This window comes from Phaseolus vulgaris, chromosome 4 (genome assembly GCF_000499845.2).
Source record: "Phaseolus vulgaris cultivar G19833 chromosome 4, P. vulgaris v2.0, whole genome shotgun sequence".
In the NCBI taxonomy this organism is placed as follows: Eukaryota; Viridiplantae; Streptophyta; class Magnoliopsida; order Fabales; family Fabaceae; genus Phaseolus; species Phaseolus vulgaris.
This window is the reverse complement of record NC_023756.2, coordinates 5,040,064-5,061,103: the sequence shown is the minus strand read 5'-3', so window position 1 is coordinate 5,061,103 and position 21,040 is coordinate 5,040,064. Positions and strand designations below refer to the sequence as shown.

At 27.9% G+C, this 21,040-nt stretch overlaps 1 protein-coding gene across 3 annotated transcripts; it reads right to left on the bottom strand.

The window, feature by feature from the left end:
• Positions 1-3,695: 3,695 nt before the first annotated feature.
• On the bottom strand, positions 3,696-17,356 carry LOC137837028 (agamous-like MADS-box protein FUL-L). Of its 3 annotated transcripts, XM_068645847.1 has the most exons (9): positions 17,223-17,356; positions 16,919-17,110; positions 10,715-10,790; positions 6,628-6,692; positions 6,098-6,197; positions 5,935-5,976; positions 4,476-4,517; positions 4,263-4,381; positions 3,696-4,106 (listed from the first exon to the last, which is right to left on the bottom strand). In XM_068645847.1, the coding sequence occupies exons 2-9, from the start codon at positions 17,101-17,103 to the stop codon at positions 3,980-3,982; spliced, it is 756 nt and encodes a 251-aa protein (XP_068501948.1). In that variant the 5' UTR covers positions 17,104-17,110; positions 17,223-17,356; the 3' UTR covers positions 3,696-3,979. The 3 variants fall into 3 exon arrangements, with proteins under 3 accessions (XP_068501948.1, XP_068501947.1, XP_068501949.1); XM_068645846.1 differs by having other exon boundaries at positions 16,919-17,260; XM_068645848.1 differs by having other exon boundaries at positions 3,696-4,088; positions 16,919-17,260.
• Positions 17,357-21,040: the final 3,684 nt, after the last annotated feature.

Here is a 21,040-nt window from a genome sequence, read left to right as displayed (position 1 = left end):
ACAATTTCAACTACATTTGAATAGGAATTCAATCATATTTTCTTTTCCAACTTGTGTCTAATTCATTTCACTATTTAATATTTAAACACAGTCTTTTTTTCCATAATTCAAATTTAATATTGTAGTTCTAATTTATTTAAGAAAAATAAAACTAGAAAATCACTCAACAATTAAAATAAAATTGAAAATGATTCAAGAAAATAATTCGAGCATAACAATACAAGCCATTTAAATAAAAATAACAAAATGAGCAAATAGGCAAAGAAAATTATTCAAGAATAAGAATACAAGTCATTTAAACAAAATAATGAAATAAGCTAATAAACAACTGAAAAATAAAACAAAAATTAAATAAATGAAAAGAAAAGAAAACTAGAAAGAGAAAACTATATTTTTGCTCAATCTTCTCTTTCCAGGAAGTCATCCAGTTGTATTAAAGTTTTCATCTACAGTTGTAGATGACCTTGCTTCAATTGATGGAACTGCCCCCCTGAATAATAGAACATGTCCCCAAACCAAAATACATAAGCCTCAAATTTTTCTAGAGGCATATAGGGGTTGGGTTGCCTTGAAGTTTGTACTTTTAGCCGTCAAACTCATTCAAGCGAACTATTTGTCTTGCTTAGGCGAGATTGTATAACTGGAATCTCGCCTAAGCAAGATTCGTCTCGCTTGAGCGAGATTACTCCAGAGACCACCCTTTTTTTTATTTAACTCGCATCGACAAAATATACTACGTCTGGACAAGGTTCCCTACATAAAAATTTGGATTTTATGTTAACATTGACATAAGTTTTATTCAAATTTTTCACTTAATTTTAGGTTAGAGTAGTTGTTTCGTTTCCGTCATTAATACCAATGTTTTAGTTTAGAAAATTGTAATTTGAATATAACTATTATGCAAATCTATTTAAAGTCAAATATGTTTACTGATTTAATTTTTTAGTGTATATTTACATAAGTAACTTTAATTTGGAGGAAAAGATTTGAGTTAGATTTTTTTTTTTTTTACGGTATGAACACTCACTACAAAAAATATGTTTATTACCATGGGTCAAAAAGGGACATTAGCTATAATAAATGGACGCAAAAGTATAGTTATTAAAATTTGGAAGCTAATATGCTGACATAAAAATAGTGGTGGGTGTGTGGGACACAAGTGGTGTGTTTTTTTGCATAGGCCTAGCCTACATGCTCCCCACACAAAACTATATTTTATATTGTTTATTTAAAGAAGTGTGGGTTTAGCCTACATGGTGGCCACATAATTTTTAAACAATGGTGGACTTAGCCTACATGTTGCTCATACAAAATTATATTTTATATTGTTTATTCAAAGAAGCGTGAGCTTACTCAACGGATTGACCACACAATTTTTAAAAAGCGTGGGCTTAACCTTCATAATTTTATTACATATTTAAATTTAATTTAAATATATATATATATATATTATGTTTGCGTGGGCTTAACCTACAAATTTTTTTTTTATTATTATTTATTATTTATAGTTTCAGTTGTGACTGTTTGACCCACACAATTTTTTTTTCTTTTTTTTTAATTTATGTCCATATAACCCACGCTTTATTTTTTTTAATAACGAAGGCTTAGTGCACACTATTTAGGGTTCCTAGCATTACCTTCACTTTCTTTTGCAGCTAATTTTACTTTTTGGTGTAGTGACTATAAGAAAATCATTAAATAACAACTAAATTTGGAGACCAAAAATAATTTGTCATTATATTGACAAAATTATATATTATTTTAGAGACTAAAAAATTATTGGTATCTAAAGTTGTTTCTATTATTAATAAAAAATTATAAAGTGATTTCTAAATTAATATCTAAATTATCTATCAAAATTTTAACTATTAATATTTTATATTTTAAATTAGTCTATAAAAGACAACAGGGTCTACTTTAGAATATAAAGCAGTTAATAGTTAAAAGTAGCTCATGGTTATATACGAATTTATAAACTACTTTATAAATTTTTATTAATAATAGAAACTGTTTTAGATATTAATATTTTTTTAGTTTATAAAAAAATTTCTAATTTAATTAATATAGTAACTAATTATTTTGATATCTAAACTTAGTTTTTATTTAATGATTTTTTTCGGTGAAAATTTAGTTATATTAGATATTAATTGGAGTTTTATTTTTTTGTTTAGATTTCATTTAAAGTTGGGGAAATTTTTTCTACCTTACCAAATTTAAGAAATTATTTGTTATTAATAAAAATGAAAACAATTTTGACTTTCTTTAATAACAAATTGTAGATTCTATTTTGGTAATTCCATTGTGACCAAATTATTAAAGGTAAAGTAAGATCAGCATCTAAAATGTGGATGTAGCATATCATTTTAAAAGTAGCCGTACTAACATTGTAAACAAAATGTAATTAAAATGATCATATATAATATATTGATACATATTGATGTATTCATTAAAGTCAAAACTTTACTAATTAAAGCTCTTAAAGTATTAATACGTTGATTTGGGTAAAAAAAAAGTTAGAAGTTGATTTTATAACTTGATCAGTTGTAGAAAAAATAACATATCCAAATAAAATTAAGTTAGAATTTTCATAATTAGAATTTTATCGAACTTTAGGCAAGAACAAATAAATGGAATTATTTTGTTGCTTGCATGGTGAATCGTAAAAAGTTCCCAAGCAAGAAAATTGAAACCTAAGATCGACAGAGGCTAACAGAATTTGGAAATTGCTAAATAACGACACTTTGGAAAGTGTCACAAGTAACCAAAGTTTCAAAATTGTTAAAAATAACAGGGGTTTCAAAATCGTTAAAAATACGAGATTTTCAAAAGTGTCAGAAATAACATGATTTTCAAAATCATTGAAAATAACGAAGGTTTCAAAACTGTTAGAAGTAACGTGAGTTTAAAAAAACGACTGGATAGTAATTGTTATTCTAATAGTTAGTAAAAATCATCGATAGTCCGTTAATGACGCTGAATCTTCCAAAGGAAAAACAAATCGCAAGTAACAGCACTTAACCGGAGTTAAAACCGTAAAAATTTCTAATATAACCCGGTTAAAATTTATTTTTCTTGTAGTGAAATATCATAAATCATATTTATAAAAATGTTACATTTTCATTTCTATAGTTTAGAAGAGACCACATTTTTGTTTTAGATAACACTTATTTTAATATGGTTTACTCATTTTTACGGACTAACACTTTAAAACTATAGTTTAAATATCATCCGATTATAAGTCGTTGGTGATTCATACGTCACTTATAAAAGTGTTACATTTTTCACACTTAAGAGAGAGTTATATGTCTATAAACAAGTACACTTTCACCTAGAAAAAAATGTTACAATTTAAAAAATATACACTAAAATAACATCATTTTAAATTAAAGGACACATTTTTATTATTTTCGAGTACTTATATTAACTATTGTTTAAGCATTCATAATTCAAAAAATATAGTTTATAATGATTCATAAGTCACAACCTATAACAAAATTTATTTTTTGTATTTTTAGGTAATATTTATATATTTAAGACTTATGTTCATACTCATTTCAATGTTGTCTAAAATAATAAATGGTATGGTAAGAAAAAGAAAGTAAAAAAAAAAGCCCTCCTTATTTGGTTTGTCCTCACCTTTTGGTGTGCATGGGATTTGCTTCTTCAACGTTTTATAATTTAAGTTTCGCCATTCGTTATTTGTAAAAAATAACACTACTTGCTTGTATTTGATTCATAATTAATAAATATTCCATCGTTTGCATGCAAAAATCATTTGCACTATATATATAGTAGCATTCTTGGCCACGACATTTCTAGAAGAATCATCGGATTTGAAGGCACATCCTATACAAGAATGAGCAGTTATCAACTTACATAACACAAGGCTACACCATTATTCTCTATGTTTTCACATATAGATATATAGCTTATGCTTTTGGCATCCATCACATGCCACAAAAAACAGTGCCACACTGCTTTATCTTGTAAAATGATGCAGCATCCATGGTGGGATCAGAGTAGTGGTACCACCAACTGCTCGTGCTTCATCCACTTCCTGCAGTGCTGCTGCTGCTTCTAGATTCTCACTGCACCATTTTACACTTCTTATAACATGAAAAATGTAACATATAGTTATATAATGTGATACCAACATTTATACCAAAATTTTTGTATATGAGTTAGAATATTTCTAGAATTTCCATTTTATTTCATTATTTTTTGCTAAGAAAAAGATAGAAGCTGAGAGATGAGATACATACCCGAGTGTTAAAGAAGGAACAAGTCTATGTTGTGGTTGTAGCTCTAGAGGGCATGTTTGACCTAAGGTTTCTGGCACACATTGTGGAAGTTCAGCCACTGCCTTCCCTTTCTCCTTAATCTACTCATGAATGTAACAAACAGGTCAAGCTTTTTTCCTTATCCCTTCTCTTAATACAAAACTCATAGATTACAGAGGCACATGTGGCTTCTACCTTCTTTGTAAGTGTGCCATTTTGCTCTTGCAATTGCTTTGCCTGTCACATGCACACCAGAGATTTATATAGACACAGCTGTTTTTTTTATAGGTTAAATCATAAATTTAGTCACTACCAACCCAACCCAACATTGTTCTTTGTTTTATTTCTTCTACATAGAAAACAAAACAACTTTACATTTTGGTTTCCACTTTAAAATGTGTTCCCAAATTCATCCCTAACAAATTAAAGTATCACTATAAGATTTTTAATTTACCATCAAATTTGGTGCTTTCATTCATCAACCTTAATTTTCCCATACCACACAAAGATACTGATGAAATCCTTCCAACCATCTTGGAATAACTGTTACATTCCAAACCTTGTTAGATTTGAGCAAGATCTACATAATGGTGCTACAACTCTTCACAATTATTTATGGAAAACCATGAGTCCTATCTAGAGTTAAAGCAGGACAACCTCACCTACGTTCTGAATATCCTACCTTGTCCACATCTTGTTGGGCCAACATGTCCTTATTCCCTCACCTCAAACTTCCATTTCTTCTTCTACTTCCTCTTTTTCTAAAACATTTTTACTATAGCCATCACCTTGCAGCTCTAACAAATCCTACCCTTTTCCCTCTCAGCCTTTTCACTAAGATATATAACTATTTCTTTTAAGACTTTGAACCCTTGAAATGCTCTTTCAGGTTGATCAAAATTTTCCCTTTTACCAAATTCCCTGATGATTCAAGCTTGATTGTTTAACTGATGATCCACTACACTTCTACCTTTCTTTCCAAGCCATCTCAAGGACACTCTTCCCTCACACTTTCAAATTGGATGGCCTTTACAAGGCCTACTAGTCAAGATTCTAGTGAATATGGGTAACTCCAATTACATCCTGCAACCATGGTTAGTCATACATCTTCAACTTTTGCACTATTCTACCCCACCATTTTCAATCATGGTTGGAAATGCAGAAAGCATCCAATGTTCTTCACATTGCCCTAGTGTTGCCATCATCATCCAATCCTTTCCATGTACCATTCTATATATCTAATGCCTACCAAAGCCACAAACATGGCTTTGGGAACTGATTGATTACACTTTTTGGGGCCTATCCAAGGAGATTTATCAACTCCCATGTTATCTTTTGACCTACGTGGTTCTCATGTGAACCCTCCTAACTCTACTACTTCCTAACCTATATCCCTTTTCAACAAAATTTCCACCTTTTTCATAGTGATTCTATTGCATTCCTACTGACGTTTCCCCAACTTCTCACCCTTCTAATATTCCACCAGAATATTGAATCATAGAGCATCATATGTTTATCTTTCCACTTTCCAATGCTGTCAATTATCATACAGAACCTTTAGTTTTCATGTTGCTACAGTATCCTATTTATATTACAAAGAAACACACACACACACCAATATACATTAGTCAATCCCAGTCACCAACCCCAGTACCTTTTTCTGCAGATCTGAGATGGATTCATTCATAACTTGGCTCTGCAAAGTCATAATGATCAATTGAATTAGCCGCAGAAAAATGTTATGCATATGCTGATGCTTGTTTAATTTTCGAAATGCGTTTTCTCCAATTGTTTCTATGCAGATGATAAAGCAAAACCTTTTTAGTTCGGATGCGCTTTATAGCTGTGTCAAGCTGATGCTCCAAACTCTGAAGCTCTCTCAAGTTCAAGGGATCCAGATCTTGTCCCACAAAGTTCCTATATATATTGAACATATTATAAGTTATTTGTAATTTTTAATTTTTACAAAAAGTAAATGCTTTTGAAGCATCTAAAAATACAGAAATTATAAAACATTATTACATGTTCACGTGAATAGTTGAAATTAAAGATATTTAGTAAGATTTGAGTTTAACTAGCCATTTGTTGTGCACTTGTGTCTTCACTAAAATTTTTGCTTATTAAAAGAAATAAAACACGCGCTGAGGTACCTTTTGTGTCTAAAGAAATTTGACAAAATCACCTAAAATTTTGGTGACTTTTTATTGCATAGAAATGATCAATTGGAAAAAAGTGTAATATTAGAATGGTGTGAGAAAAAAAGACAAAAAGATTATATTTAGTTGAAGGACTACCAGCATAGCTCAAAGTTATTGTTAAGTTTATACCAGAAGGATCCATAATGTACCTTAAGTTTCTCTCTAAGACTTCAACTTTGCCGGTGAGCTTGAAGCATTGCAAGGACCAGTTGCCCTACAATAAAATGACGTTGTTTACTGAGAACATATGTATACACACACTTAATTTGAAACTAACTTCAGCCTATATTTTTAAAAGAAAACTATGAAGCACGTCACAATATATAGTTTAAAACAAACAAAAAAATGAAAATCATAACTAACAAAGGAAAACATAGCATCCCACTAAAAAGAATCCGTCTATCACTTGGTGCAAATTGTCCTTTAAAACATTTTTTTTAACAAAGGTTAGTAAGAAACCATTTTGGAAGAGTTATTAGATTCTTGAAGCACTTTTTTATGATCATTCCAACAATGACAATTTTGGGACAACTTCTGTCAGAAAGGTAGCAGTTGCAAACATTGTAATTACTTTTAAGTTGGGACAGAAGGCTTTTTTATCACAGTTCTAGTCTCCTTGGATCTCTACACTCCACCTTTTGAATTGGAACTGCTACCTAATCTTACACAATCCAATGTGTCCACTGTTTATAATATTCGTAGAGATCATTTAGATCAACCCTTGTCTTATTTGACTTCTCACTTTTCTTGAATACCACTAACCTCATGACATCTTTAACACTCTCAATGTTTTGGAGATACTCCCTTATAGACACTAGACTTAACCTCTTCAAATAAAAAATGTGATTTAAATGAAAGTACAATGAATAAGAACAACTTAACATGAGTACAAACAAGTCAAAACTCAAAATTGAGTGATTTAGTGTATGTAAAGGTGAGTGATATCTTAAAAGCTTCTATAATTGAGAGTCCTATGCTGAAGACTCGTTTCTCCTTCTCTCCGTTTGTACAACCTATTGGATAAACATGTATATTCCTTTCTTACTTTTGTCCATGCATAGCTTCTCCCTACTACTACACATAGTCACTTCAATCTTGTCATTCTTAGACTTTATCCCTCTGAACATTTCTCTTTTACACTGTGTCTGCTACAGAGATCCTTACCTTGTCTTTCTCACTTGTTTGGAAATTTGCTAATTATTAGATCACTATCTTTTAACTTCTGCCATTCATAAAACAGGAAAACATATTCTTTCACCTTTTTAGTGCAGTCTCGATCATCTCTTCAAAATACTTAAGTGGTGAAAGTCTGGTAAAGTTGGTTTAAAATTTGATTTTGAACATGATTACCATGTTTGATAAAGAACTTTGTTTTCTTTTTCTTTTTACAAAAATAGTCTTTCTTTTTCCATGTTTCAATATACTAGCCATAATTGAAGAAACGACTTTACTATCAAAGATATTATTAGAAGTCAGGAACTTTTGCTAGTACATGCAGGTGATAATAATGACAAAAAAATCTCATTATAAGTGGTAATTGATATCAAATAGTAACAAACAAGGTGTAAGGTCTATGTAAGATTGATGATACGTATAAGATTAATGATAAATAACAAGTTACTATGTGAATAAGTTAAAATAGATACTGAATTCACACTTAATATATTTTTAGCTGACCAAGATATGTATATAACACTAGCTTAACCTCTAAAAAAAAATACAATCCAAAATTTTGTTTTCACTAAAAGAAAATTATTAAATAACAACTAAATTTAGAAATTAAAATTAATTAGTCACTATATTAACTAAATTATATATTATTTTAAAAATTAAAAAATTATTGATATCTAAAATAATTTCTATTATTAATAAAAATTTATTAAATAATTTCTAAATTGATATCTAAATTAGCTACCAAGATTTTAACTACTAATATTTTAGATTCTAAATTGGTCTCTAAAAGACTAATTTAGAATATAAAGTGATAATTAGTAATTTACACCTTGGTAGTTAATGGATAGATACTAATTTAGAAACTACTTTATAATTTTTTATTAATAATATAAACTATTTTAGATATCAATATATGAGATATATTAGAAAAGGTAATTGAGTTGTGTTTTCTATTGTGCCTTATGTAATAGTATTATTTGGCTTCTTGTAGACAAGACCGTGGTTTGTTTTTCTTCTTGTATGTTGTTGAATGCGGGAGGATCTTGGTTTGTGTTTTGTTGGCAGGAAAGAGTTCTTTCCTTTGATTTATTAACTACAAAAATATTGTCAATTTTTTTGGAGCGGAAAGGATGTGTGCAGGGTCAAAGTTTCTGGGTTGATCTACGAGGAGAGAAGAATCAATATGAAGGAAATGAGCCTTGTTGAAATCAAAGGAGGAAGTGGTTTGGGCTTTTGCATGAGGTTCTTTTGGTTCTTTATAGAACTTATTATTTGAATTATAGAGCAAGGTTTTGAATACCATGTATTGTCTTAATGAAATTTTAGATTTGTAGGTTATGCTTGAGGAGTTATTCTTTTCTGATGTTTTATTAGTTGAAGAAGTAGAAGTAGATGGTATTGTTAGGATCTATTATAAGGGTTGAAGTATCCTGAAATATTTTTTATTATTTTATTTTTTCTTACTATTAAAAAAATTAATCAATATAATAATTAATTATTTTGATCTCTAAAATTATTTTTTTATTTAATAATGTTTTTGTAGTGTTTCCTTCTCTTTACTTCCCTCAAAATCTACTCCTTTCCATTTTAATTTCTAAGCAGGTAAATAGTGAGTACTAATATGTTTATTTCCCACCACACTCACAATGTCAATCTTTCTTTGAATCTTCCACTACTAAAAATATGACTATAATTTTATTTTAGGTTCTCTTAATCTCATGTTGATGGGATTTTAAGTGCAAGTTAGCAAATGAGACTTCACTCACTACTATAAACAAGGCTTTTAAGGATGGTTAAAAAAGGATTTTAAAAACAGTTATATACCTATATTTTTTTTTTTATCAGCATATAATAAATAAAATAAAATGAGATACTTCAGGGGTGTTCCAACCTTTATACAAAACCTTAAACACAAATTTCCTAACACCCTACCAACTAGGATCGAACAAAAATTGATATACCTATAGTTATAAACAGTTATATAACTATGTTTGTGAGGTTTCCTTACAAATTCTACATGGGGTGATGTTATCTTGTCTCCCTACCTAATATCAGAATGAAACCTAATTTTACATTAAAACAAAATGTTAAATAACAAAACTTGTCTCTTCCTGTGATCTATAGCTCTATTATGCATTCCTTGTGAATATCTAAAGAGAATCCTACACCTCTCACTGTATGCACTATAAATAGCCTCTTTCTTTAGCAGCCCTAGCTTCCTACTATAGTCAGTTTCCATGAGATTTTGATTTCTCTTTTTTCATAGTGTGATTTTGGTTCTTCAGTTTTAAAATTACATATTTTTTATTGATTCATTAACTTGTCATCAAACACTTAATAAAAATATTAACCTATAATAGTCTAAACACTACAAGAAAATCATCAAATATAAACCAATTTTTAGATACTAAAATAATTAGTTGCAATAGTAACTAAATTAAATACCATTTTAGAAACTAAAAGAAAATTTAGTTTCTAAATTAATTTCTATTATTGTTAAATAATTTCTAAATTAATTTTTATTATTGTTAAATAGTTTCTAAATTGGTATCTAATTAACAACCAAGGTTTTAACTACCAAATATTTAGTTTCTAAATTTGGTCTCTAAAACCTTGGTTGCTAATTCGATACCAATTTAGAAACTATTTAACAATAATAGAAACTAATTTAGAAATCATTTTTTTTTTAATTTATAAAATGATCTCTAATTTAGTTACTATTGTAATTAATTATTTTGGTATCTAAAAATTAGTTTTTATTTCATGATTTTGTTACAGTGAAATAATACACATGAGGTTCGTGTATACCTATAAATGTATCTTTCAGCTACATTAACACTTTCATTAAATATTGAGTCACAAATTATCAGATGAATCCAATTCACACCTAATTTAAAAAATGAAAAAGAATAAATTGCAGAATTAAAACAGAAGATTAAAATCACATACCAGCAATATAATTGAGCTATTTAAGTACAGTGAAAGCACAGAATATTCATGTGTTGGCAATGCATTATTAACTAGGCATATAGATTTTGAAAAAGCTATGATTTTAGGAGGTACCTGTGATTCATCACCATCTTCAACAAGTTGCCCTATGTGGGCATGTCTCTCATATCGTTCAAGGACGTTTTCCATACTGTCATAATAGGAACAATAAAACCAATAAAAAGATTAATACTCTAAAGTTTCTTATTCTATATTCTCTTAAAATTACAAAATAAATTAATTAAAAAAATGTGACACTCTTCTGTTTAAGACTGTAAAGAGATATTATTTTCATTTTATATACTTTATTTGAGTCACAATATGATATCTTCATTGTTTTCCATTATTACTAAAATCATCTTTGCATACTTAGGGTAGGGTACCCTCCAGTTAACCTATGAGTTCAGCCTATGAAACTCAGGAATTTTCCAGAATATTCTGCAACAGTGCACTTTGACCAACAATGGTGCTTCTACCAAATTATTTAGTTAAGTATTTTTTATTGGATATAATGTTTTATTAGTTTTTATAAATAGCACTTTGTTTTATTGTTTTACTCTACATTTATTTAAAATCAACATGATGCTACTAAAAAGAATTTGTGCAAACATAGTTTAGTAAGATATGTTTACAGTTATTTTATTTCTTTGATAATTCAATTTATAAATAAATATATTACTGTTGAATTCAATTCAATTCAACACCTCACATAAGACGCAGATATCCAGATATATAGGTGTGGTAGGTAGTTGTTTTGTACTCTTCATTCTTTTAGAATTTATGACTAAGTACATTAAATTTGCACGTTTTGCAACTTTTAAATTTAATATTAACTCCAGTACCAAATAAAAAAAAAATCATAAATTAATATATATGTAAGGACAGTGGCAAAAAAACAGTATATATATTTATGACTCTTCATCTCTTTGGGTTTTAGTAATTAACAATTAGTCATCATAATTTTAAAAACTATAAAACTAAATGGTTTCCACTCCTATTCATTTACTTCCTATTTCATATGTTAATATATATATATATATATATATATATATTAATACATGCCTATAAAGTTTAGCCAGTATTTTATTAAATAATTATTGATACTATATTTCATTTTTTATCAATTGTATTTCTTTTTAAATTCATATATATTTCCCAACAGTTAAGATTCAAATAGAAAAAAATAAATAAAGGTGGAATCAAATAATAATAATAATAATATAGAAACATATATAGAAAAAATAGCATAAAAAAATGTTACATAAATTATATATATATATATATATATATATATATATATATATATAATTGTCTCTTCTATGGGTATGCATTCATGCAATACTTTTAAGTGATATTACCATTTTTTCTTACCATCTCCTATCACACATTTTTTTATTGCATAACTAACATTTCTCTTCTCTATTTCTAGAAAAAATATTAATGGAAAGTCCAATGCTACTGAATACTTAAATAAGAAATACCTAGAGAAATATAAATACATTATAGATGTGATAGAAAAATATAGATAAAAAGAAATAAAATGATTTCATGGATACCTCTTACATATAGATTTGACATCGAATAAGTGAACCACAATAGAGAAAGAAAAATGTTAATATGATATATAATATGATGTTGTGAAAAAAAATGATAAAGATTAACTAGCCTCTATTTGGTAAATGTTGTGGTAGACATGCATGAGAAAACAAAAACACACACAGATAAATAAAATGAATAAAGAGAGAGAGAGAGAGAGAGAGAGAGATTATATTTAATAATTTTTAAATCACTTCAGATCTCTGCATTAATTTTATCTTTTGTAATTCTTGAAAACGAGTTTAGAGTGATTCTTGTGATTAGAAAAAGAGATGGTAGATATTAACAAGGTATTTTATATATAGATCTATGTATCATCACTCGTTTTTTATGAGTAAATACACAGAATTTTATTCAAACTTAAGCCTGAAAATGGTACGAAGATTAAATGTCAGCTTTTTGAATTGCTACGTAAACCTGCACCTACCATATCAGTAGTGTGCAGAACAATAAACTCTCTCTCTCTCTCAACAGCCATTTTTGAAAAGATTCTCCACACTGCAAACGCAGTGTCTGAGAAACCAACAAAAGTTAAATACCTGATAGCAGATCCAAAGAGGGCCCTCAGAACATTAAATGCTTGCTTAGGTCCAATTTCAAATCGTTCTTTTCTGGGTAAAACTTTGGAGGAAGAACTCCATAGTCCAAAGTTATCCCTTTTTCAAGGAATGGTTTTCACAAAAATGGAGTCAGAAACTTCTTTTGAGGAACCCCTTTGGCTTCTACATGTACATAACTCTTCATGCACGTCTTTGGTTGAGAGAGAGAATCGTTCAGAACACTACAATGCATGGCGGCAGCACTTATTGGCTTGCCGGAGAGGGCCCTTCATGGCCATAAATACTTTCAAACTTCAAGAAAAAGATTAAACAAGAATGTTAAAGAACCCTTTTACATTGTTGTCTACTTACAGATTACTTTTTTAATGATTATGTTATTGGCTCATGAAAATACCGATGATTAACATTTCTAGAAAAATCTGGTTCATGGCTTTTTAATCTCTTTTTAATTATGTTTTTTTTCCCTCACAATACTCAAATTTGATAATTTATTTTGAGAAATCCAATCTGCTACTACTCAAAACAAACAAACAATTTATTTATTATGTTGGTATCAACTTTAATATAGATAATCCAGAAAATAACAAATTTACCTAACGAGACATTTACAATAAAATGACTACCTAAAATTGTAAATGTGTGAAATTGTACTATGAAAACATGTTTCAAACATGTCTCAAACATGTCTCAAACAAGTGATAACTTAGATAATAACTTAATTACATAATTAGTAAGTATAACACGATAAACAATCTATAAATCGTGATTAAAAGAAGATTGAAGTCTACTTAAATTTATTCTAGTTATCAACACGATTTATATAAATAGGGAAATAGTCTAAGGTCATTAGTATTATATACTTCGATTAGAGCAATAATTGATTTGAACGGTAGAGTATAATTCCAAACATCCTTGTCCAGATCGACACTAAGAATCGAAGACTAAGATCAAGAGTTGAAGACAGAGATCAAGAGTTGGAGACCGAGATCTAGAAACGAGATCGGGTTACAAGTACAAAAGACAACACAAGATTTACACAAGTCCTTTTGATTCTACAAAAACATTTTGGTGTCCACAATGGGTCTAAAGAAAACCTAGCAAGAAGCCACATGGTAACCATGTCAAACATGATAAGTAACAACAAATGTATTCGGAAGAAAACAAAAATCGTCATGGTGATTCAATGACGTTGATAATAGAGCTTAGAAAAGAGATCTGAGATCCCCATCTCGACTACTCAGAAACACCGTCAACAAGCACATGACAACCAAAATTAGAACTTAATCACATAATTAACAAGCACAACACATTAAATAATCAATAAACTACAATTAAGAGGATACTAGGACCTACTTTCACATGATTTGTATAAATAGATAAACACGTTAAGGTAAGAGATAATTAATCATTCTCTTTTACTACATATTCTCTGATTAGATCAAGAATTGATTTGAACTCTTTACAATACCAAGATCAAGAGCCGAAGATTCAGATGAAGAGTTGAAGAACAAGATCCAAACCGACATGAAATTACAAAAATACAGAAGAGAAGACATGAATTCTATATATTGTTTCGGCCATGAAAGAACAGAAACCATTAAACTCATTCTGACTCTACTTAGTGTTGTTATGAAGCTTCTAGAGAGTATCAAGAACAAAAGAAACCTATAGTGTGTATATACAGTGTGACACATAAGGGACCTAGTGCAAAAGATGGAATTCTACTTAATAGGGTATTGATTAGCATGGGAATATATAGACCTACAGTGACAGCTCTCAAAATTTGAAAAACTGCAACCTTTTCACAAGACAACAACTATTTCTCTCTAAGAAACTACTCTTATATGAAAAACTAGATAAATCGAACATTGATAATTGGTGAGGATAACTTAGAGGAATTACCAGATTTTTAATTATAATTATTTACGTTAACGTCAAGAGTAAAATAGTGTCATCAAAAGTAGAAACCAAAAGAAGCCATTTCCTTTATTACAGATAGATATCATTGATAAAGCTTCCATTTTCTAAAAGCATTTGCTTTTGTTTTTCTCGGGAGATTTTATTAAAGGTGATTAATAGGTTTCTTGTCAGAAATTAGTTATATACAATGATAAATATTTCATACCATACCATGATGACAACAAAAACATGCATAACACTCGTAGGTATTTGTTGATTATCGACAGATTTTTTAAGTTGATCCATATTAAGATTCTTTTATTTGACCAAAAGAAAAAGCTTCTTTATAGAGGTTCTTCTTTATCATAAGAGTCTATTTTTACAAATCAATTGAATATTTGATTGAATTCTGAATGAATTTTTTTTTTTATTATTATTCATTATTTTATGAATTTCATGAATTCTAAAAGAAATGAGTTGAACTTCATTTTCTTAATAATTTAATTTTGAAAATCATGAATAAAAACCAATTTTTAGAGATTAAAATAATTAGTTACAAACATTGCAAAACATTATTTTAATTCTTTTCACTCAAGTTAATGTGTGATTAAAATATATTACATTTTACAGGATGAAGGGCTTAAAATAAATCATAGTGATTACAATTATTTATCAATTGATTCCTCACATTACAAAACACTGGTTTTCAAATTTGACATTTTGAAAAACTTTACTTTAATCCGTTTCATTGTAATTAATGTGTAGGAAAAATTAAATACATTTTACTAATAGAAGGGTTAAAATAAATGATAATGACTACAATATTATTGATTAAAATGAGAGTTTATTCATTAAAATGTACACATTTATTGAGAGAGAGAGAATCTTTGACCGCTGTAACATTCTCAGGTAAAAAATGCAATTATATGAAACAGGAAAGGCTTCATACATTCTGTTCAATGTATATTTTTTGGGATTCTAAAAATTAACAGAAAATACAAATAGTTAAGTTAATATCTTTTGTTTACTTTGATATTTATAAATTAAAGGAATATGGGAGATTTCGGAGTAATGTTTAGTCGTTATTTAAAAAATAATATCATGAAATATACTGTAGTAAATTTATGAGTATCTAAAAAGAAACATGTGTAAGAAAAAGTTCCTCGATCTGCAGACATCATGCATATTTTATATACAAGAAGTACATAATCCTTTTTATGAGGTATTAAATTATGACAAAGGGAGATAAAAAAATTATATTATAAAATTAGGATGTATAAATAATATAACCATTTTTGGTTGCTCTTCACATCCATGAATCCCGAAACTCTTCTTACAAAATTCAATTCCTTTAACTTTTTCTCTTCCAACAATAAAGTGTAGTAGGCAAAATGGCATGGAAAACTCTAGGGTACTGTGAAAATATTTGCTTCGTGGTGGATTTGTGTATTTATATGGAACTAACAAGACAAATTGTACTATATAATAAATATCAACAATATATTGGAACTCAGCATTTAACTCCAAGTCCAACATAAGTCAGAGGTTTATTACTGTGTCTGTTTGACCCAGCAAATCATGCAATGTATTCAAAAGCTTTATGAAGTAAATATAAACACAATCACAAAAGGAATGTAATAAAAAAAGCTTAACCAGAATTAGACCAAACAAGAATGAAAACACAAGATCAGCATATTAGAAAGTTGAACAGTGCTAAACATATAATATTTCACTCTTCGGGAAGAAACCAAGTACCAAAGCCTTAAAAAAAACAATCCACAGTGCGATTTTCAATGCAGGGTTAATGTTTTTGGTAACTTGCCAACCATAATTATATATGGTCATTTAAATTATATTTATGCGTGATTTCGTACAGCGACAAAGATACTGGCATGAACTGCAGGTGTGTTTATAGTTTAAAAATCTTGGTGAATAACACTCTTCATCAGGTTGACTTTGAAGCAACGAAAAAGGTGGAATCATGAACATACAAAAAGAGATAGTTAATTAACCAAATAACTGATTAGTTCAGATGGATTATGCAAAGTGTAGAAGTTCATGTATATAGGTAAATAAATGATTCAGCAAATGAGAGACATGACAGTGAATCGAGAAGAAGCCAACAAGGAATGAATTGACAGACAGAAAAAGGAAAAACAGAAGAAACGAAAGAACACTAACGTGGAACAGTGAAAAGGTTGTTTTGTTTGGTTAAATAACGAACCTGGATTCAGAGGAATACTCGAAGAGCTTCCCTTTGGCATTGAAGACAATCAGTGCCACTTGAGCATCACAGAGCACAGAGATTTCATTGGCTTTCTTGCGCAGACCGGTTCTTCTTTTGGAGAAGGTGACTTGGCGGCTGATTTTGTTCTCGATCTGCTTCAGCTGAACCCTCCCTCTCCCCATCTTGAAACTTTCCCAATTAAGGAAGAGGAAGTGAGAAAAAAGGAGAGAAAAATAGAGGGAGGAGCAAAAAAGGAAACCCTAGAGTGAGTGCAGAGCACAGAGAGAGAGAGTTATGATACCTAAGGAAGGAAAAAAAAAGATGAAAGGAGAAGAGAAAGTGGGTGGAATGCGTGATGAATTGGGGTATATAATAGCATGGTATCTTTCTATATTTGTGGTGTGCTAAAACAGTTCTAAAGTGAAGATAGTTTCTTCCATGGAGGAGAAAAGTAAAAGGATAATGGAAAAATTATGGGAGAAAATAAAAGGAAGGGAGAGAGAGGAACGAGGTTTGGGTTTGGTACAGTGCGGTGTCCAGTTGGTATTGGAGGAGAAGGAGCGGGTACGATGCGTTGTCGATGAGGGATTGTTGGAGATAGACACGTCGTTTGCGTCTCTGATTGTGACACTACCGTACGATGTTGTGGGGTCACCTTCCTTACATGCGCACGCCAACATGGAACCAAATACCTCTTCACTTCACTCTTCTAATCATATATATACTTAGCTACTCAAATATAAAGTGCTCTCTAAACTTCATCATGCAATTTATATACAATTAAGAACTTTTACTTTTGCTCATAAAAAATAATTAATCACTTTTACTTTGCTCATAAAAAAAAACAGTTATACTTGTTTGGTATCTCCTACATTCAAAAAAATTTATATTGTTTAAAAATTGAAAAATAAAATTACTTATTTATATATATATATATATGTATTATAATGAAATTATAAAATAAAGAATAATTTTAAAGATAAAAAATAATTAACCATTATATTAATTAAATTAAATATTAGTTTAAAGACTAAAAAAATATTGTATATAAAATGATTGTTTTTATTAATAAATAGTTTTTAAATTAATATTTTAATTAATTATCAAAATTTTAACTATCAATTTAAAATTTGATTAGTTGGTAATTAATTAAATATTAATTTAAAAATTATTTATTAATAATAAAATATACTTTAATATTTTGTTTTTAATTTTTAAAATATTATTTAATTTAGTTAATAGAATAACTAATTTTTTAAAAAATTAGTTTTTAGTTAATTATGCATTTTTTATTTAAATCTAATAAATATCTTTTAAGAAAAAAAAGACGATAAATTCAGTGAGTTTTAAAAACAAATAATATTTTGAATAGGACGATTAATTTTAACATTGTTACCTTAACATATATTGACTATCTCTACACTAATTCTATTTATAATAAAAAAATAGATTAATTTATTAATATTAATAAAAAAGAGTTAAATTAGTTACTTTGAATTAATATAACATAAATTATATTCTTTTATTTCCTACTTTATATTATTTGTTATCCTTTTTATAAGATCTATTTGTATTTGAATGGTTTGCTAAAAAAATTTTGTAGGGTTCTATGAATTTATTGATATTCGTTTACTACAAATTCATAAATAGTGAAAAAAGTATATGACGTTTCTCTCTCTTAGTATGGTTTGAGAATATAAGAGGTGACATATAAGTCTGCATAACTACTTTAGGCTAGCTTTGAAACAATAATTAATTCACAATATTGATTATATAATTTACTATTTTTACCTAATTCAACTAATATTTTTGGAAAGGGCATGGCTGAAGGTATATTATAAATAGGATTAAAAAAAGTAGTTTTATTTTACAAGCATCCTACATTGAATAATAATTATATTTAAGGAGGCAATTCATACTTTAATGAACATCTTAAATATTCCAGTTGTCCACCGATTATTCATTAATATATGTAGAAAGAGTATTTTATTTATTTCTTTATTTATTTAAGAAATGGAGCTAAGTCACACTATTATGGATAGAGAATAATATCTTAAAACCTCGGAAATATACTTTTTAATAATTCCAGAGTATATTAGTAATTTAACAAGAAATTAGCTTAAAAATTGGTTAATTTTTTTTATAAATAGAAAATATGTTTCTTATAAATGGGAATGGAGTAGAGTATTATATATAAAAAAAATAGATAATTTTATATTTCGAAATCTATTTTTGAGTTAATTTTTTATGCAAACTAAACTTACAAATATGATGATATTAATCTAAGGATGTTTCATACACAATTCATATGCCCTATATGTTGTTTAATGTGTACCTTAATATATATATATATATATATATATATATATATATATATATATTATAGTAATCAAGATTTTTAATTTCATCATTTCTTCTCAAATTTAATTGTTAGATCGAAATTTTTGTTTATATCAATCATTATTAGAAAAATTTATACAACAAATAAAGATGTCTCTTGTATCGAAAGAATTTGTGATTGTTAAGAAATAAGATAAATATAAGAATTGTCTTAAAAAAAAGTATAAATTGAAAAATAAAATTAATGAACAAGAAATAAAAGTATTATTTATTTCAAGTGTAAAAAGCATGACACATATAGTGATACCTAACATGAAAATTTTTATAGTAAAAAAAAAATGGCACATAAAGGTTTAATGTGGGATGCTAAAACAACCACTATAATAAAAACATTAAATAAAAATTAATTTTTAAGATAAAAAATAATTAGTCACTATACAAATTAAATTAGATATTATTATAGAGACTAAAAAATCATTGGTATCACCACTAAAAAATCATTAAATAGAAACAAATTTTAGAGATAAAAATAATTAGTTGTTATATTGATTAAATTACATACTATTTTAGAGACTAAAAAAATTTATTGATATCAAAATTAATTTTTATTATTGATAAATAGTTTTATAAATTGACATCTAATTAGTTACCAAGGTTTTAACTACCAATTACTTTAGATTAAAAAGTTGGTAGCGAATTAGATATCAATTTAGAAATTAATTTATAAATTTTATTAATAATAGAAACTAATTTAGATACAAATATTTTTTTAGTCTCTAAAATAATATCTAATTTAGTCAATATAGTCACTAATTATTTTTATTTCTAAATTTGGGTTCTAATTAATAATTTTCTTGTAATAAACATATACATGTGTTTCCAAGGGAAGAAAATGTCTCATAAATATCATAAATATATGAAAAAATATGGACACCAAGAATAATAACTCATATGAAGATGAGAAAATCAATATATGTTTTTGTAGAAAACAAAAAAAAAACTTCATTAGAGGTAAATCTACCAAAGATATGTTAGACATGGAAGAAAATGTGCCTTATGGCACTTGATCTCTTGATAAATGTCTCAAAAAAAATCTTTAAAACATAGATTTTTATTATATAAAGCATATTAAAATCAATATAAGTCAATGTGCATTATGAGAGTGTGAAATCTTATGAAGTCACAAGATTGAAAGAAAAAAAAAAATTCTAGAAAGGATCTATATCATTTTGTTAGAGGATCTACTAAGTTATAAGTACTTTGGAAAAGTAAAATGCATTTGTTTGACACAACTAGAAAAGAAGGAAAAGATAAGAAAGTTATTCCTCTTATTCATGTCTACCATGAAAGGAACCAAAAGAAATAAATATGCATGCCAAAGTCTATCGTTGTAACTAATATCTTTGGTGGCCAAAAAGAAAGATAAGTTGATACTTAGAAAATGGATGCTACCTATATATGATAAGAAATAAAAGGTCTATGCTCTTACAACTTAAACCACATGAAGGGACAAATTCAACTTCAAAAACTTTCTTACATATACATAATGTTGGTAGTCCCTTTCCCCTACTATTAATAATATATTTTATACAAAATTAAATTAATTTTGGGACGGTAATTTTATACTTTATTTTATTTCTAAAAAACTCAAAATTTATATAAGATTGAACTTAAGAATTTTAGAAAAATATTAAAGTAACATGTGTAATTTCCAAAAAAAAAAATGGAAGATGAGTTTACATTAAAAATTTGGACATATATATTATATTATACACTACT

Excerpts from the sequence above, each read along its gene's own strand:
- LOC137837028 (XM_068645847.1), bottom strand. The coding sequence starts at position 17,103 with ATGGGGAGAGGGAGGGTTCAGCTGAAGCAGATCGAGAACAAAATCAGC. Across the intron at positions 5,977-6,097 it reads AGCGCATCCGAACTAAAAAG|AGCCAAGTTATGAATGAATC; the intron begins GTTTTGCTTTAT and ends ATGACTTTGCAG. Across the intron at positions 4,107-4,262 it reads GTTCCTTCTTTAACACTCGG|AAGTGTAAAATGGTGCAGTG; the intron begins GTATGTATCTCA and ends TCATGTTATAAG.